At 39.9% G+C, this 20,943-nt stretch overlaps 1 protein-coding gene across 2 annotated transcripts in view; it reads left to right on the forward strand.

The window, feature by feature from the left end:
• The first annotated feature begins 603 nt into the window (after positions 1-603).
• Positions 604-20,943, forward strand: part of LOC140727479 (SAM domain-containing protein SAMSN-1-like) — a 163,555-nt gene continuing 143,215 nt past the window's right edge. The window contains exons 1-2 of one of the 2 annotated variants that reach the window (XM_073044814.1): positions 604-739; positions 7,950-8,090. In XM_073044814.1, the coding sequence (XP_072900915.1) occupies positions 716-739; positions 7,950-8,090 (165 nt within the window). In that variant the 5' untranslated portion in view covers positions 604-715. Of the gene's footprint in view, positions 740-7,949; positions 8,091-20,943 lie in introns of those variants that run through there. The other variant, XM_073044816.1, reaches the window with a different exon arrangement.

The raw sequence follows: 20,943 nt of genomic DNA on the forward strand, positions 1-20,943 counted from the left end.
TTCTAAGGAAGTACAGTCGACTCTGTGCCTTCCTGCACAAGGCATCTGTGTTCACTGTACTCACTGTACTCACTGGAACTTAGAAGAATGATGGGGAATCTCATTGAAACCTATCAAACTCTGTTGTCTCTCTGTTGCCCACTACACCTCTGGCATTTAAGGCAACAATAAAGATTCTCCAACTCTGGTGGTGTTCACAGCGTCCTTCATCATGTCAGGGTATTCCCAATGTACATCTATAGAGGCTGTCAATGTATTAGATGACGTGCAGCATCCCTGCAAATTCTAAGGGGTTTGAAAAAAGGACTTTGAACCTGTCTCCCATCTAATCAATCTTCATCAGGAAGACAATACTAGTTTCTTTATCTCTTCATATAACTCAAGTTCCTCAATCCAGGTGCCCATTGCCAAGTCGTCACTGGCACCATCTGCAGAATGAATGGTGAATGTTTGCCTTCTGGGAGGTAGAGGTAAAGTACTGTGGCGTGCAACTGCGATAAGGGAACAGATTGCACAGTGATCATTTTGAGCCTTTCATGACCTTGCATCCAGATTAGTGAGAGGTTTCAGACAGCTATAATCTCCCCACAGACAGCTGGGAGCCTCTTGCTGAGACTGGCTTGTCAGCAGCCGTCCAGGAACAGTTGAGTGCCTTCCAACGGCATTCTTTGGGTTTTGCCCGTTGCACCCCACCCCAGAAACTTCGGAGTGAGCAATGAACCTCTTTTGCTTCTCGCTGGTAAGTTCACTTCTTCAGCGTGTTGCAACCTGTCGCTTTCTGTGCATGAAGGCAGGTGGCAGATTACAATTCAGGACCTTGCCTGGGCTATCAGTCAGAATAAGTGTCCTCCTGTGATTTAGTACCCCATGCGAACAGAGCAGAGAAGAGATTACTAGAGAAAGCTTCAGTCTTTTGAACTGGTGTATTCTCACAGAGAGCAAGGAGGGAAAAGAGAAGTAATAAATAAAAGAGTCTTCCAGGTCAGTGTTGTGTGCAGACTGTCACGGCTGCCCATGTATCAGGTGTTATCATTGCCAGGGCTTTACACCATCATTCATATTAATGCCTTAAAATACGAGAAGAGAGATCAGTTATTCTGCTGTTGATGTCTATTTTTTTTTGCTGTGGAGAGTTTATATCTTGTCTGCACAGACATATGTTCTGCAGGGGTGAACAATCTGTTTAACAGGGTTCAAAATGGGAGAGAAGGAATGTGAAAGAAATGAGGGAATGAAAAGACTGGACATTGTAAGTTCACCAAGTATTCCTTGATTGGTGAATGTTGGATTTATGAATTTTCACTGTGGGACAATGGATTTTTCAGAGTATACACTGAGTGGCCACTCTATACATCTGCTCCTTAATGTAAATATCTAATCTGTCGTCAATTAGCAGCAACTCAATGCATAAAAACATGCTGACATGTTCAAGAGGTTCAGTTGTTGTTCAGACTAAACATCAGAATGGGGATCTGACCTGGGTCCAGCATACAAGAAAAGCATGGCAGCATCTCTACTCTCTTAGAAGTTTCTGAAGATTCAGCATGTCATTTAAAAACTTCTATAGATGTGCGGAGGAGAGTATGACCTTGAATAGAAAATCCTAAAAAATGTAATGGATACGGCCCAGTCTGTCACAGGTAAAGCCTTCCCCACCACTGAGCACACCTGTCTCAGGAAAGCAGCATCCATCATCAAAGGCATCCACCATCTAGCCCATGCTCTCATCTCGCAACTACCATCAGAAAAGAGGTACAGGAGTCTCAGGACCTGCACCACCCAGTTCAGGAACAGCTACTACCCCTCAACAATCAGGTCCTGAACCAGTGAGCCAGTGGACGCACCCCGTCACGGAAATGTTCCCACAACCTATGGACTCACTTTGAAGGACCCTTCATCTCAAGTTCTCGATATTTATTGATTATTGATTTATTATTATCTTGTTTGTTTTTTATTTTTTTTGTAATTGTACAGCTTGTCATCTTTTGCACATTGGATGTTTATCCATCCTGCTGAATGCTGTTTTTCATTGATTCTATTTTGTTTCGTTGTATTTACTGTGAATACCCACAAAAAAATGAATCTCAGGTTAGTATATGGTGAAATAAATGTACTTTGATAATCAACTTACTTTGAACTTTGAACTTTTTGAACTTTGAAATGTGACCTAAGAGACCTTGACCATGGAATGGTTCATGGTACCAGATGGGGTGGTTTGAGAATATCAGAAACTGCTGATCCAATGGCATTTTCACACACAAGTCTCTGGAGTTTACAGAGATTGGTGAAAGAAAGCAAAAAACATCCAGAGAGCTGCAATTCATTGAGCAAGAACACCTTTTTAATGAGAGAGGTCAGAGGAGAATAGTCAGAGCAGCTCAAGTTGACAGGATGGCAGCAGTAACTCAAATAATCATGTGTTACAATATTGATGTGTAGAATGCACAACACATTTAAGTGATTGGGCTACAGCAGCAAAAGACCACAAACATACACACAACGCCCATTTTATTATGCACAGCTGTACTCCTGCTCATTAGTGCAAATATCAAATCGTCCAATCACATGGCAGCAACTCAATATATAAAAGCATGTAGACATGGTCAAGAGATTCAGACCAAACATCAAAAATGGAGAAGAAATGTGATTTAAGTGACTTTGACCATGGAATGATTGTTGGTGCTAGCTGGGGTGGTTTGAGTCTCTTCAGAAACTGCAGATCTCCTGGGATTTTCATGCACACCAGGCTCTTTACTGATAATGGTGCGAAAAACAAAAAAAAAACATCCAGTGAGCGGCAGTTCAGTGGGTGAAAATGCCTTGTTAATGAGAGAGGTCAGAGGGGAATGGCCAGTTCTATTCAGGCTGACAGGAAGACAATAGTCACTCTAGTAACAACATGGCATGCAGAAGAGAATGGTATCTCTGAATCCACAACACATCAAACCTTGAAGTGGATGGGTTACAGCAGTCAATGACCACGAACATACACTCCATGGAGGTATCTAATAAAGTGGCCACTGAGTGTATGAACCCAGGTTTTGAATCTCTTTTCTACTACACAAACAGCCCATGAATCCTCTCTGGGATTGCTCTGTACTGAAATATCCACAATGAATTTCACCCAGTCTTTCCAATTCATGAAATTTCTCTTCATAGAAACATAGAAAATAGGTGCAGGAGTAGGCCATTCAGCCCTTCGAGCCTGCACCGCCATTCAGTATGATCATGGCTGATCATCCAACTCAGAACCCTGTACCTGCTTTCTCTCCATACCCCCTGATCCCTTTAGCCACAAGGGCCATATCTAACTTCCTCTTAAATATAGCCAATGAACTGGCCTCAACTGTTTCCTGTGGCAGAGAATTCCACAGATTCACCATTCTCTGTGTGAAGAAGTTTTTCCTCATCTCGGTCCTAAAAGGCTTCCCCTTTATCCTTAAACTGTGACCCCTTGTTCTGGACTTCCCCAACATCGGAAACAATCTTCCTGCATCTAGCCTGTCCAATCCCTTTAGAATTTTATACGTTTCAATAAGATCCCCCCTCAATCTTCTAAATTCCAGCGAGTATAAGCCTAGTCAATCCAGTCTTTCTTCATATGAAAGTCCTGCCATCCCAGGAATCAATCTGGTGAACCTTCTCTGTACTCTCTCTATGGCAAGAATGTCTTTCCTCAGATTAGGGAACCAAAACTGCACACAACACTCCAGCTGTGGTCTCACCAAGGCCTTGTACAACTGCAGTAGAACCTCCCTGCTCCTGTACTCGAATCCTCTTGCTATGAATGCCAACATACCATTTGCCTTTTTCACCGCCTGCTGTACCTGCATGCCCACCTTCAATGACTGGTGTACAATGACACCCGGGTCTCGTTGCATCTCCCCTTTTCCTAATCAGCCACCGTTCAGATAATAATCTGTTTTCCTGTTCTTGCAACCAAAGTGGATAACCTCACATTTATCCACATTAAATTGCATCTGCCATGAATTTGCCCACTCACCTAACCTATCCAAGTCATCCTGCATCCTCTTAGCATCCACCTCACAGCTAACACTGCCGCCCAGCTTCGTGTCATCCGCAAACTTGGAGATGCTGCATTTAATTCCCTCGTCTAAATCATTAATATATATTGTAAACAACTGGGGTCCCAGCACTGAGCCTTGCAGTACCCCACTAGTCACCGCCTGCCAATCTGAAAAGGTCCCATTTATTCCCACTCTTTGCTTCCTGTTTGCCAACCAATTTTCTATCCACATTAATACCATACCCCCAATACCATGTGCTTTAAGTTTGCACACTGATCTCCTGTGTGGGACCTTGTCAAAAGCCTTTTGAAAATAAATGAAATGTTGTTTCAGAAAAAAATCATATCCTTCATTAGTTGAAGAATGGTTGTGTTGAGGTTATGTATTTATTTATTTATTTTATTTAGCGATACAGCACAGTAACAGAATCTACCAGCCTAACAAGCCTGCGCTGCCCGGTTACACTCATGAGACCAATTAACCTTACTAACCCATATGTCTTTGGAATGTGGGAGGAAACCAGAGCTTCTGGAGGAAACCATGTGGGTATGGGGAGAATGTATGAACACCTTGCAGACAGTGGCAGGAGTTAAACAAGGGTGGCTGGCACTGGCATTATGCCAATCACTACATTACCAGAAGAAGGCAATGGTAAACCTCTTCTGTTGAAAAATTTGCCAAAAACAATCATGGTCATGGAAAGATCATGATCACCCATGTCATATGATATGGCACATAATGATGATGAAGACACATTGAAACAATTGAGTTCCTAGTCCATTGTGGTGAACTCAATAAACAGCACAGTTGAATTTCAAGGGAGAGTTGTTCGATTTTGACTTCTTTGAGAAGGTCATAGATTGCGGCTTCCAAACCAGTCCCTGCATCTCATCCCTCCCTCTCTCCCTCATTCATTCTTCTGTTATGGATTAATTCTACAACACATTGTATAACATAATTGTATAAGGGCAAAGAGTGTTGTAAAAACAAGCCTGAAGGCTTTGTGTGTCAATGCGAGGAGCTTTCGTAACAAGGTGGATGAATTGAATGTGCAGATAGTTATTAATGAATATGATATAGTTGGGATCACAGAGACATGGCTCCAGGGAGACCAAGGATGGGAGCTCAACATCCAGGGATATTCAATATTCAGGAGGGATAGACAGGAAAGAAAAGGAGGTGGGGTAGCATTGCTGGTTAGAGAGGAGATCAACATAATAGAAAGGAAGGACATTAGCCTGGAGGATGTGGAATCGATATGGGTAGAGCTGCATAACACTAAGGGGCAGAAAACGCTGGTGGGAGTTGTGTACAGGCCACCTAACAGTAGTAGTGAGGTTGGGGATGGCATTAAACAGGAAATTAGAAATGTGTGCAATAAAGGAACAGTAGTTATAATGGGTGACTTCAATCTACATATAGATTGGGTGAACCAAATTGGTAAGGGTGCTGAGGAAGAGGATTTCTTGGAATGTATGCAGGATGGTTTTCTGAACCAACATGTCGAGGAACCAACTAGAGAGCAGGCCATTCTAGATTGGGTATTGAGCAATGAGGTAGGGTTAGTTAGCAATCTTGTTGTGCGAGGTCCCTTGGGTAAGAGTGACCATAATATGGTGGAATTCTTTATTAAGATGGAGAGTGACATAGTTAATTCAGAAACAAAGGTTCTGAACTTGAAGAAGGGTAACTTTGAAGGTATGAGACGTGAATTAGCTAAGATAAACTGGCAAATAATACTTAAAGGGTTGACAGTGGATATGCAATGGCAAGCATTTAAAGATGGCATGGATGAACTACAACAATTGCTCATCCCAGTTTGGCAAAAGAATAAACCAGGGAATGTAGTGCACCCGTGGCTGACAAGGGAAATTAGGGATAGTATCAACTCTAAAGAAGAAACATATAAATTAGCAAAAAAGAAGCGGCACACCTGAGGACTGGGAGAAATTCAGAGACCAGCAGAGGAGGACAAAGGGCTTAATTAGGAAAGGGAAAAAAGATTATGAGAGAAAGCTGGCAGGGAACATAAAAATTGATTGTAAAAGCTTTTATAAATACGTGAAAAGAAAAAGATTGGTCAAGACAAATGTAGGTCCTTTACAGTCAGAAACAGGTGAATTGATCATAGGGAACAAAGACATGGCAGACCAATTGAATAACTACTTTGGTTCTGTCTTCACTAAGGAGGACATAAATAATCTTCCGGAAATAGTAAGGGACTGAGGGTCTAGTGAGATGGAGGAACTGAGGGAAATACATGTTAGTAGGGAAGTGGTGTTAGGTAAATTGACGGGATTAAAGGCAGATAAATCCCCAGGGCCAGATGGTCTGCATCCCAGAGTGCTTAAGGAAGTAGCCCAAGAAATAGTGGATGCATTAGTGATAATTTTTCAAAACTCCTTAGATTCTGGATTAGTTCCTGAGGATTGGAGGGTGGCTAATGTAACCCCACTTTTTAAAAAAGGAGGGAGAGAGAAACCGGGGAATTATAGATCGGTTAGTCTGACATCGGTGGTGGGGAAAATGCTAGAGTCGGTTATCAAAGATGTGATAACAGCACATTTGGAAAGAGGTGAAATCATTGGACAAAGTCAGCATGGATTTGTGAAAGGAAAATCATGTCTGACGAATCTTATAGAATTTTTTGTAGATGTAACTAGTAGAGTGGATAGGGGAGAGCCAGTGGATGTGGTATATTTAGATTTTCAAAAGGCTTTTGACAAGGTCCCACACAGGAGATTAGTGTGCAAACTTAAAGCACACGGTATTGGGGGTATGGTATTGATGTGGATAGAGAATTGGTTGGCAGACAGGAAGCAAAGAGTGGGAGTAAACAGGACCTTTTCAGAATGGCAGGCAGTGACTAGTGGGGTACTGCAAGGCTCAGTGCTGGGACCCCAGTTGTTTACAATATATATTAATGATTTAGACGAGGGAATTAAATGCAGCATCTCCAAGTTTGCAGATGACACGAAGCTGGGCGGCGGTGTTAGCTGTGAGGAGGATGCTAAGAGGATGCAGGGTGACTTGGATAAGTTAGGTGAGTGGGCAAATTCATGGCAGATGCAATTTAATGTGGATAAATGTGAGGTTATCCACTTTGGTTGCAAGAACAGGAAAACAGATTATTACCTGAACGGTGGCCGATTAGGAAAAGGGGAGATGCAACGAGACCTGGATGTCATTGTACACCGATCATTGAAGGTGGGCATGCAGGTACAGCAGGTGGTGAAAAAGGCAAATGGTATGTTGGCATTCATAGCAAAAGGATTTGAGTACAGGAGCAGGGAGGTTCTACTGCAGTTGTACAAGGCCTTGGTGAGACCGCACCTAGAATATTGTGTGCAGTTTTGGTCCCCTAATCTGAGGAAAGACATTCTTGCCATAGAGGGAGTACAGAGAAGGTTCACCAGATTGATTCCTGGGATGGCAGGACTTTCATATGAAGAAAGACTGGATCGACTAGGCTTATACTCACTGGAATTTAGAAGATTGAGGGGGGATCTTTTTGAAACGTATAAAATTCTAAAGGGATTGGACAGGCTAGATGCAGGAAGATTGTTTCAGATGTTGGGGAAGTCCAGAACGAGGGGTCGCAGTTTAAGGATAAAGGGGAAGCCTTTTAGGACCGAGATGAGGAAAAACTTCTTCACACAGAAAGTGGTGAATCTGTGGAATTCTCTGCCACAGGAAACAGTTGAGGCCGGTTCTTTGGCTATATTTAAGAGGAAGTTAGATATGGCCCTTGTGGCTAAAGGGATCGGGGAGTATGGAGAGAAAGCAGGTACAGGGTTCTGAGTTGGATGATCAGCCATGATCATACTGAATGGCGGTGCAGGCTCGAAGGGCCGAATGGCCTACTCCTGCACCTATTTTCTCTTTTTCCATGTTTAACATTGTTTACCTCTCGGTGTACAGGAAGGCTCCATGGACAGCCTCTATGAGCCTGTTAAAGATAGGCTGGATAACAACGAAGACCCAGCTGACAATAATGCCACCAGCCAAGCTCTTCCAGATCCATCGATAACATGGACATTGCCTCAGAAGTCAGGTTCTTTGGTAAGTGGAAAATTGTCAATTTTTAAAACTTTGTGTATAGTTTGGAAGTGTTATTTGACGTTGTGAAGGATTCTGACAGTTGTACAGGATACACTAAACTTGAAAAGAAAAACAAATGCATTGAAAAAGAACAACACACACACAAAATACTGGTAAAACACAGCAGGCCAGGCAGCATCTATAGGGAGAAGCGCTGTCGACGTTTCGGGCTGAGACAGTAATCATCTGATCCAAGCATAAATCGAGAGAACAAACTCCAAACACAAGACTCACACACAAAATACTGGAGGAACTCAGCAGGCCAGACGCCTTCCCCACCTCTAACTCTGACACCTCATCTTTTCTCTCCAGTCTTGATAAAGGGTCCTGGCCTGAAACATCGACTATACTGTTTTCCGTAGATGCTGCCTGGCCTGCTGAGTTCCTCCAGTATTTTGTGTGTGTTGCTTGGATTTACAGCATCTGCAGATTTTCTCTTGATTCTAAACACAAGTCATTCTGCAAAGCAACACACATACAAAATATAAATGTGAGCACTCCCGGAGAGCAACACCAACACCTGCACACAGAGGATGTCACCTCAGCTGGTGATGAAACATCTGCAAGCTAATTGCCAAGCTCGGCAACACTGCAACATCAGACACTTGGAACACGGATGGGAAAAGTGTAGAGCAAAGTTACCTCAAAGGTGCGTAGAGGGACACTGGCCAAATGGGACTGGCTTAGAATAATAAGGATGAGTTTATCATTGTGTGTAGTTCTTCATTAACACTGTAGTACTTCTTTGTTCTACTGAGGATACATGCAAGAAACTGAATCTCAAGGTGTCATATAAGTACTTTGATAATAAGTTTGATAATAAGGCAGCATCCATCATCAGGGACCCCCACCATCCAGGGCATGCAGTCTTCTCACTGATGCCATCAGGAAGAAGGTACAGGAGTCTCAGGCCTCACACCACCAGGTTCAGCAACAGTTATTATGCCTCAAGCATCAAGCTCTTGAACCAAAGGGTCAACTTCACTCAACTTCGCTTCATCATTGAAATGTTCCCACAAACGATGGACTCACTTTCAAGGTTTCTTGCTTATTTATTATTATTATTATTATTATTATTATTATTATTATTTCTTTCTTTCATATTTACGCACTGGTTGAATGGCCAAGTTGGTGTGGTCTTTCATTGATTCTATTATAGTTATTATTCTATTATGGATTTATTGAGTGTGCCTGCAAGAGAAAGAAACTCAGGCTTAGATATACTGATGTATACAGTGATGCTAGAAAGTTTGTGAACCCTGTAGAATTTTCTCTGTTTCTGCATAAGTATGACCTAAAATGTTATCAGATCTTCATGTAAGTCCTAAAACTAGATAAAGAGAATCCAATTAAATAAATAATACAAAAACATTGTACTTGTTCACTTATTTATTGAGAAAAATGATCCAATATTACATGTATTTGTTGGAAAATGTATGTGAACCTTTGCTTTCAGTAACTGGTGTGATCCCTTTGTACAGCAATAACTTCAACCAAATGTTTGTGGTAACTGTTGATCAGTCCTGTACATCGGCTTGGAGGAACTTTAGGCCATTCATTCCTCCTTACGGAACTGCTTAATCTCTCGGATATTGGAGGGCTTCCTTGCATGAGCTGCTTGCCTCAGGTCCTTCCACAACATTTCTGTAGGATTAAGGTCAGGACTTTCATTTAGCCATTCCAAAACACATATTCTTTTTTTTTCAAACCACTCTGTTGTTGTTTTACTTTTGTCTTTTGGATCATTGCCTTGTTGCATTACCCAGCTTCTATTAAGTTTCAGCTGACAGACTACTATATAACCATATAACCATATAACAATCACAGCACGGAAACAGGCCATTCCGGCCCTCCTAGTCCGTGCCGAACTCTTAATCTCACCTAGTCCCACCTACCCGCACTCAGCCCATAACCCTCCACTCCTTTCCTGTCCATATACCTATCCAATTTTACCTTAACTGACACAACTGAACTGGCCTCTACTACTTCTACAGGAAGCTCATTCCACACAGCTATCACTCTCTGAGTAAAGAAATACCCCCTTGTGTTTCCCTTAAACTTTTGCCCCCTAACTCTCAAATCATGTCCTCTCATTTGAATCTCCCCTACTCTCAATGGAAACAGCCTATTCACGTCAACTCTATCTATCCCTCTCAACATTTTAAATACCTCGATCAAATCCCCCCTCAACCTTCTATGCTCCAATGAATAGAGACCTAACTTGTTCAACCTTTCTCTGTAACTTAAGTGCTGAAACCCAGGTAACATCCTAGTAAATCGTCTCTGCACTCTCTCTAATTTATTGATATCTTTCCTATAATTCGGTGACCAGAACTGTACACAATATTCCAAATTTGGCCTTACCAATGCCTTGTACAATTTTAACATTACATCCCAACTTCAGTACTCAATGCTCTGATTTATAAAGGCCAGCGTTCCAAAAGCCTTCTTCACCACCCTATCTACATGAGACTCCACCTTCAGGGAACTATGCACTGTTATTCCTAGATCTCTCTGTTCCACTGCATTCCTCAATGCCCTACCATTTACCCTGTATGTTCTATTTGGATTATTCCTGCCAAAATGTAGAACCTCACACTTCTCAGCATTAAACTCCATCTGCCAACGTTCAGCCCATTCTTCTAACCGGCATAAATCTCCCTGCAAGCTTTGAAAACCCACCTCATTATCCACAACACCTCCTACCTTAGTATCATCAGCATACTTACTAATCCAATTTACCACCCCATCATCCAGATCATTTATGTATATTACAAACAACATTGGGCCCAAAACAGATCCCTGAGGCACCCCGCTAGTCACCGGCCTCCATCCCGATAAACAATTATCCACCACTACTCTCTGGCATCTCCCATCTAGGCACTGTTGAATCCATTTTATTACTCCAGCATTAATACCTAACGACTGAACCTTCTTAACTAACCTTCCATGTGGAACTTTGTCAAAGGCCTTGCTGAAGTCCATATAGACTACATCCACTGCCTTACCCTCGTCAACATTCCTCGTAACTACTTCAAAAAATTCAATAAGGTTTGTCAAACATGACCTTCCACGCACAAATCCATGCTGGCTACTCCTAATCAGATCCTGTCTATCCAGATAATTATAAATACTATCTCTAAGAATACTTTCCATTAATTTACCCACCACTGATGTCAAACTGACAGGTCTATAATTGCTAGGCTTACTTCTAGAACCCTTTTTAAACAATGGAACCACATGAGCAATACGCCAATCCTCCGGCACAATCCCCGTTTCTAATGACATCTGAAAGATCTCCGTCAGAGCTCCTGCTATCTCTACACAAACTTCCCTCAAGGTCCTGGGGAATATCCGGTCAGGACCCGGAGATTTATCCACTTTTAAATTTCTTAAAAGCGCCAGTACTTCCACCTCTTTAATTGTCATAGGTTCCATAACTTCCTTACTTGTTTCCCACACCTTACACCATTCAATATCCTTCTCCTTAGTGAATACCGAAGAGAAGAAATCGTTCAAAATCTCTCCCATCTCCCTCGGCTCCACACATAGCTGACCACCCTGATTCTCTAAGGGACCAATTTTATCCCTCACTATCCTCTTGCTTTTAATATAACTGTAGAAGCCTTTCGGATTTACTTCCACCTTATTTGCCAAACCAAACTCGTAACTTCTTTTAGCTTTTCTAATCTCTTTCTTAAGTTTCCTTTTACATTCTTTATATTCCTCGAGCAATTCCTTTACTCCATGCTGCCTATATCTATTGTAGACATCCCTCTTTTTTCGAACCAAGTTTCTAATATCCCTTGAAAACCATGGCGCTTTCAAACCTTTAACCTTTCCTTTCAACCGAACAGGAACATAAAGATTCTGTACCCTCATAATTTCACCCATAAATGACCTCCATTTCTCTATTACATCCTTCCCATAAAACAACTTGACCCAATCCACTCTCTCTAAATCCCTGCGCATCTCCTCAAAGTTAGCCTTTCTCCAATCAAAAATCTCAACTCTAGGTCCAGTCCTGTCCTTCTCCATAATTATATTGAAGCTAATGCTATTGTGATCACTGGACCCGAAGTGCTCCCCAACACATACATCTGTCAGCTGACCTATCGCATTCCCTAACAGGAGATCCAACACTGCCCCATCTCTAGTCGGTACTTCTATGTATTGTTGCAAAAAACTATCCTGCACACATTTCACAAACTCTAAACCATCCAGCTCTTTTACAGAATGAGCTTCCCAATCTATGTGTGGAAAGTTAAAATCTCCCACAATCACCACCTTGTGTTTACTACAAATATCTGCTATCTCCTTACACATTTGCTCTTCCAACTCACGCTCCCCATTAGGTGGCCTATAATACACTCCTATCAGTGTTACTACACCTTTCCCATTCCTCAATTCCATCCAAATAGCCTCCCTAGAGGAGCTCTGTAATCTATCCTTCCAAAGCACCGCCATAAGATTTTCTCGGACAAGCAATGCAACACCTCCTCCTCTGGCCCCTCCTACTCTATCACACCTGAAGCAACTAAATCCAGGAATATTTAGTTGCCAATCACACCCTTCCTGCAACCATGTTTCACTAATAGCTACAACATCATAATTCCTGGTATCAATCCACACTTTAAGCTCATCCACCTTTCTTACAATGCTCCTGGCATTAAAATAGATACATTTAAGATACTCTCCACCTCCTCCTCTCTTTTCATCCCTAGCAATGCATTCAAATTTATTATCCTTTTCTTTCTTCTCCCCTACAACTTCGGGCTGAGCGCATCCCTCATTCTTACCTGACATTCTTCTGTAAAATGTTTTGATAAAATTTTGAATACATTGCAAGCTGTCCAGGCCCTGAGGCAGCAAAGTAGCCCCAAACTATAATGCTACTTCCACCATGCTTCACAGTTAGGATGAGGTTTTGGTGTTGGTGTGCAGTGCCCTTTTTCCTCCAAACATAGCAATATGCATTTTTGCTGAAAAGTTCAACTTTTGTCTCATCTATCTACAGAACATTGTCCCAAAGGCATTGTAGACCATCCAGGTGGTCTTTTGCAAACTTGAGACATGCATCAATGTTTTTTTGGAGAAGAGTGTTTTCCTCCGTGGTGTCCTTCCATGAACACCATTCTTGTGCAGTGTTTTTCTTATAGTGAACAGAGACTTTAGCAAGTTCTAGAGATTTCTGCAGGTCTTTTGCTGTTACCCTTGGGTTCTTGTTCACGTCCTTTAGCATTGCATGTTGTGGTCTTGGGTGTGATCTTTGCAGGATGCCTACTTCCCACTCCCAGAGAGAGTAGCGACTATACAGAGTTTCCTACATTTGTAGACAATTTCCCTTACTGTGGATTGATGAACACTCAGGTCTTTAGAAATGCTTTTGTAGCCTTTTCTAGCTTCATGCATCTCTACAATTCTTCTTCTAAGGTCCTCGGAAAGTTGTTTTGAACAAGGCATGGTGTACATAAACAAATCTTCCTTGAGAAGAGCAGGCTCTGACAGTAACCTAACTGTGTGTCTTTTTTATAGGGCAGGGCAGCTTTACAACTTACGCCTCCACTCTCATCTCATTGATTGGAACACCTGACTCCAAATAGCTTTTGTAGATGGCATCACCCCAGAGGTTCACATAACTTTTCCAAAAAAATACATGTAATATTGGAGCATTTTTCTCAATGAATAAATGAACGAGTATAATGTTTTTTGTCATTTATTTAATTGGGTTCTCTTTATCTAGTTTATCTCATCATTTTATGAATCTATGACTATCATCATCTTATCTCTACAATCCCACTTAGCACTCAGCTCATTGTCATCTATACCTTGGCAATTCAGGTAATTTTATAGATCTTTCCTAAATGTTGGGCGCTTCTCCCTCTACTATCCTCTCAGGTTGTGTGTTTCAGATTCATAGAGTCATAGAAAAGTATGGCGCTGAAACAAGCCCTTTGGCCTATCTAGTCCATGCTGAACCATTTAACTTACCTACTCCCATCAATTTGCATCGGGACCAGAGCCCTCCATACTCCTACCATCCATGTACCTACCCAAACTTCTCTTAAACATTGAAATCGAATTTGCATGCACCACTTGTGCTGGCAGCTCATTTCACACTCTCACCTACAATCCCATGCGTTAAAAATAATCTTCATCAGCTGTCCTTTAAACCTCTTACCCTTTGTGGTGAACTACATATACCTGTCTGGACTGCTCCTGTGGCTCCTCCCGTAGACCCCTGTATAAAGGCGACTGAGGCCTGTTGCCCAGCCTCATTCTCCAGGATGTAGTGTTGTTCATTCTTCCAGTCAATAAAAGCCGATACCTCGTTTCTTACGTCTCAGAGTGAGTTATTGATGGTGCATCACCCTTTTCCCTTAAACCTGTCCCCTCTGCTTTAAACAATTCTACTCTGGGGAAGCATTACCTACTATCGAAGCTATCTCTGCTTCAAGCAGCCACACAGAGAGCTCCTGTTCAGCAGCAACTTGATCCAATTGAGTTGAATGAGCAGCGGATACAGATTTAATGATAACTTTTGCAAGGGAATTGGATAAATCCATCAAGGAGAAAACCAAATAAATCCTTCAGGGCTAAGGGAGGAAGGGGACTGACCGGAAAACTGAAGTATAAACTAAGACTGTTTGGAAGACTCAGGAGGTCAGGCAGAGCCTTTGACAGAGAAACAGATTTTGCAGTTCAGCTCTGAAATCTTTAATTGAAACTGAGAGAGTCTCTGAAGAAGCTAGCTCAGCTGAACACCAGCTACAGGGATATTTAAGAGACACTTAGGTAGGTGCATGGATGAAAGAAAAAGAGAAGGCTATGTGGGAGGGCAGAGTTAGATAGTAGGCTTGTGGGCTGTGCTGTACTCCTCTATGTTCTATGTTCCATGTTCTATGTGCACTCAGCTACAACAATCAGACCCCACCTCTCGAAAGATTCCACTTTCAAAGTAAATTTATGATCAATGTATCACCCTGCAGGCATTTCTACGCAGGCATTCATAGTACAACAGAGAAATACAATGGAATCAATGGGAAACTACACACAAAGACTCACAAACAATCAATGTGCAAAAGGGCAAACTGTGTAAATGTACAAGAGATAGTTAATAAATAAGTTAAATAATACTGAGAACATCAGTGTAGTGTCCTTGAAAGTGAGTCTATAGGTTGTGGAATCAGTTCAGTGTTGAGGTGAGTGAAGTTCCAGCTGGTTCAGGAGCTTGATGTGTGTGGAGTAATAACGGTTCCTGAACCCGAACCTGAGACCATGCTGATTCATAAGACCATAAGACATTGAAGCAAAATTAGGCCATTCAGAACATTGAGTCTGCTCACCATTCTATCATGACTGACCCCAGATCCCACTCAACCCCATACACCTGTCTTCTTTTTTTAAATAAATTTTTTAAACTGAATTTTCCAATAGTTACAAAAGGAAAAATAAATTATCAACCCTTCCCCCCTCCCCTTAACCCCTCCCCCCTAACATATCCCTGTAGAAAGAGAAAAAAGAGAGAGAAGAAAAAAGAAAGAAAGAAAGAGTGCCTGGATATCGGAAGATCCCCACATGCTCCACGGAGTTCGTAATAGCTTTAGTATATAATATATTCCTTTCTTTCCCCAAATAACCAATAATTTTATCTTCGGAGCACCTATATATTTAATCCTATCTTTTGTAAATAAGGGCGCCAAATTTTCAGAAATATTTCATATTTATCTCTTAAATTATAAGTAATTTTTTCAAGTGGAATGCAGCTGAAAATTTAATTCTTCCAACGATCTATACTTAAGTATGAATCCGATTTCCAAGTAACTGCAATAGCCTTTTTGGCTACTGTCAATGCAATTTTTATGAATCCTTTCTGATATTTATTCAGTTTGGATTTCGGTTTTATCCCTTCAATATCACCTAGTAAAAATAATACTGGATTATGTGGAAGTTGTGTTCCAATAATTTGTTCCAATAAAACTCTTAAATTTGTCCAAAAAGGTTGAATTTTAAAACAAGACCAAGTAGAGTGTAAAAAAGTACCAATTTCTTGATTACATCGGAAACATTGATCAGATAAATTTGGGTTTAATTTATTTATTTTTTGTGGTGTAATATATAATTGATGTAAAAAATTATATTGCACTAATCTTAACCAGACATTTGTTGTATTTGTCATACTGTCAAGACATAGTCTTGACCAACTTGTTTCTTCAATTTTAATATTCAAATCACTTTCCCATTTTTGTCTTGACTTATGAATTCCTTGTTTAATTGCCTGTTTTTGAATCAAACTATACAGACAAGAAATAATTTTTAAAATTTTTCCTTTTTGAATTAAAGTTTCTATTTCATTAGGTTCCGGCAATAACATTGTTTGACCCAATTTATCTCTTAAATAAGCCCTTAATTGGAAATAACAAAAAAGAGTGTTGTTTGATATTTTGTATTTATTCTTTAATTGATCAAATGACATTAATATACCTCCTTCAAAACAATCTCCTATATATCTAATCCCTTTTTGAAACCAATTGTATAAAAGTTGGTTATCCATTGTAAAAGGAATAAGTTTATTTTGAATTAAAGGTCTCTTTGCAAATAAAGATTTCTTTATCTCATCATCAACATTTATCTTATCCCATAAATCAATCAAATGTTTTAATATAGGAGATTCTTTCTTTTCTCGTATCCATTTAGATTCCCACTTATATTTAAAATATTCTGGTATATTTTCTCCTATTTTATCTAATTCTATTCTAATCCATACCGGTTTATCTTCATCAAAAAAGGATGCAATAAATCTAAGTTGATTTGCATTATAATAATTCTTAAAGTTTGGAAGTTGTAACCCTCTTAGGTCAAATTTCCATGTCAATTTTTCCAACGATATTCTTGACATCTTACCTTTCCAAAGGAACTTCCTCACACATTTATTTAACTCTTGAAAAACTTCTGTGGTAATTGTATTGGTAGTGTTTGGAATAAATATTGTAATCTATGGAATATATTCATTTTTACAGCATTTACTCTGCCTACTAATGTTATTGGTAATGTAATCCATTTATCAAGATCTTCTTGAATTTTTTTCAATAATGGTAAATAATTTAATTTTTATATAAATTCTTTATATCATTATCAACTCTTATACCTAAATATTTTATACCATTTATCGGCCATCTAAATTGAGTTATTAGTCGACATTGACTATAATCTCCTTTAGTAAGGGGTAGAATTTCACTTTTATCCCAATTTATTTTGTAGCCTGATATTTTCCCATTTTCTTCCAATCTAGAAGATAATTTACGCAGCGAATACAATGGGTTTGTTAAATAAAGCAAAACATCGTCAGCAAATAAATTAATCTCATATTCCTCCTGGTTAACTCTGAAACCCATAATATCTGGGTCCGTTCTAATTAATTCAGCTAATGGTTCTATCGCCAACACAAATAAAGCAGGTGATAATGGACAACCTTGTCTAATTGACCTTGTTAACTGAAATGATGTTGAAATTTGACCATTTGTCACTACTTTAGCTTTGGGATTAGTATTTATGGTTTTAATCCATTTTATAAAAGATACTCCTAATCCATATTTTTCCAATACCTTAAATAAAAAATCCCATTCCAATCTATCAAATGCTTTTTCTGCATCTAAGGCAACTGCCACACTCATTTCCTCCCTCTTTTGTGCCAAATGAATTATGCTAAGTAACCGAGTTACATTATCTACCGATTGTCTATTTTTGATAAATCCTGTTTGATCCATATGTATTAATTTTGGTAAGTATTTAGATAATCTATTAGATAAAATTTTTGCTATTATTTTATAGTTGGTATTCAACAAAGAAATAGGTCTATATGATGTTGGCTTTAAAATATCTCTATCTTTTTTTGGCAATACTATTAAAATAGCTGTCGAAAAAGATTCTGGAAGTTTATGCATTCTTTCCGCTTGGTATATTAACTCCATAAAAGGAGGAATTAGTAAATCTTTAAACTTTTTATAAAATTCGGGCGCAAAACCATCCTCTCCTGGGGATTTATTACTCTGAAGTGATCCTAAAGCTTCTTTGACCTCTTTTAATGTAAAAGGCATATCTAATCCCTTCTGTTCTTCCAAATTCAATTTTGGAAGAGTTATTTGTGATAAAAACCTTTCTATCTCGACATTATCATTTTGTGATTCTGATTGATACAATTCAGAATAAAAATTCTTAAAAGTTTCATTAATTTCTAAAGGTTTATAAGTAATTTTATTTACACTTGTTCTAATTGCATTTATTGTTTATTGCATTTATCTGGTCTGTTTTTAACTGCCAAGCAAGAATTTTGTGTGATCTTTCACCTAGTTCGTAATATCTCTGTTTAGTTCTCATAATTGCTTTTTCTGTTTGGTATGTCTGAAGTGTATTATATTGTAACTTCTTGGTAACAAGTTGTCTTCATTTTTCTTCTGTCATATATCTTTGAGATTCTTTTTCTAATTTTGTAATCTCTTTTTCCAATTGATCTATTTCTACCATATATTCCTTCTTAATTTTAGAAGTATAACTTATTATCTGGCCTCTTAAATATGCCTTCATTGCTTCCCATACTATAAATTTATCATCAACTGAATGTAAATTTGTATCTAAAAAAAACTGAATCTGCTTTTTCATGAAGTCACAAAAATCTTGACGTTTTAATAATATTGAATTAAATCTCCATCTGTAAATCGATTCATCTTTATCCATCATTATTATTGTCATTGTCAAGGGGGAATGATCTGACAATGTTCTTGCTTTATATTCCATATTTTTCACTCTGTCTTGAATATTCGTTGATAATAGGAAAAAATCCATCCTTGAATAAGTTTTATGTCTATTTGAATAAAATGAGTAATCTCTTTCTTTTGGATTAATCCTTCTCCATATATCAATCAAATTTAAATCTTTCATCAATGATAAAGTTAATTTTGCTACTTTTGATTTTATAACAACCTTTGTTGATCTATCTAAAATTGGGTCTAGAAAAATATTAAAATCTCCACCTATTAATATTTTGTCATGTGCGTCAGCCAAATTCAAAAAGGCCTCTTGTATAAATTTTACATCATTTTCATTTGGTGCATAAATATTCATAAGAGTCCATAGTTCTGAAAAAATTTGACAATGTATAATTACATATCTCCCCGCAGAATCAATTAATACATTTTGTATTTTAATTGGTAAAGTTTTATTAACCAAAATTGCAACTCCCCTTAAGATAAAGAATGGTAGGGTGAAGGAACCATGGGTGACAAGTGAGGTGGAATATCTAGTCAGATGGAAGAAGGCTGCATACATGAGGTTTAGGAAGCAAGGACCAGACGGGGCTATTGAGGAATATAGGGTAGCAAGAAAGGAGCTTAAGAAGGGGCTGAGGAGAGCAAGAAGGGGGCATGAGAAGGCCTTGGTGAATAGGGTAAAGGAAACCCCAAGGCATTCTTCAATTATGTGAAGAAGAAAAGGATGACAGGAGTGAAGGAAGGACCAATTAGAGATAAAGGTGGGAAAATGTGCCTGGAGGCTGTGGAAGTGAGCGAGGTCCTCAATGAATACTTCTCTTCGATATTCACCAATGAGAGGGAACTTGATGATGGTGAGGACAATATGAGTGAGGTTGAAGTTCTGGAGCATGTTGATATTAAGGGGGAGGAGGTGTTGGAGTTGTTAAAATACATTAGGATGGATAAGTCCCCGGGGCCTGATGGAATATTCCCCAGGCTGCTCCACGAGGCGAGGGAAGAGATTGCTGAGCTTCTGGCTAGGATCTTTATGTCCTCGTTGTCCATGGGAATGGTACTGGTGGATTGGAGGGAGGCAAATGTTGTTCCCCTTGTTCAAAAAAGGTAGTAAGGATAGTCTGGGTAATTATAGACCAGTGAACCTTACGTCTGTGTTGGGAAAGTTGTTGGAAAAGATTCTTAGAGATAGGATCTATGAGCATTTAGAGAATCATGGTCTGATCAGGGACAGTCAGCATGGCTTTGTGAAGGGCACATTGTGCCTAACAAGCCTGATAGAGTTCTTTGAGGAGGTGACCAGGCATATAGATGAGGGTAGTGCAGTGGATGTGATCTACATGGATTTTAGTAAGGCATTTGAAAAGGTTCCACACGGTAGGCTTATTCAGAAAGTCAGAAGGCATGGGATCCAGGGAAGTTTGGCCAGGTGGATTCAGAATTGGCTTGCCTGCAGAAGGCAGAGGGTTGTGGTGGAGGGAGTACATTCGGATTGGAGGGTTGTGACTAGTGGTGTCCCACAAGCTTCAGTTCTGGGACCTCTACTTTTCGTGATTTTTATTAACGACATGGATGTGGGGGTAGAAGGGTTGGTTGGCAAGTTTGCAGATGACACAAAGGTTGGTGGTGTTGTGGATAGTGCAGAGGATTGTCGAAGATTGCAGAGAGACGTTGATAGGATGCAGAAGTGGGCTGAGAAGTGGCAGCTGGAGTTCAACCCGGAGAAGTGTGAGTTGGCACACTTTGGAAGGACATACTCCAAGGCAGAGTAAAAAGTAAATGGCAGGATACTTGGTAGTGTGGAGGAGCAGAGGGATCTGGGGGTACATGTCCACAGATCCCTGAAAGTTGCCTCACAGGTAGACAGGGTAGCTAAGAAAGCTTATGGGGTATTACGAGGTAATGATGCAGCTCTATAAAACTCTGGTTAGGCCACACTTGGAGTACTGTGTCCAGTTCTGGTCGCCTCACTATAGGAAAGGGTACAGAGGAGATTTACCAGGGTGCTGCCTGGTTTAGAGAGTATGCATTATGATCAGAGATTAAGGGTG

Source organism: Hemitrygon akajei, chromosome 5, assembly GCF_048418815.1.
Source record: "Hemitrygon akajei chromosome 5, sHemAka1.3, whole genome shotgun sequence".
Classification (NCBI taxonomy): domain Eukaryota; kingdom Metazoa; phylum Chordata; class Chondrichthyes; order Myliobatiformes; family Dasyatidae; genus Hemitrygon; species Hemitrygon akajei.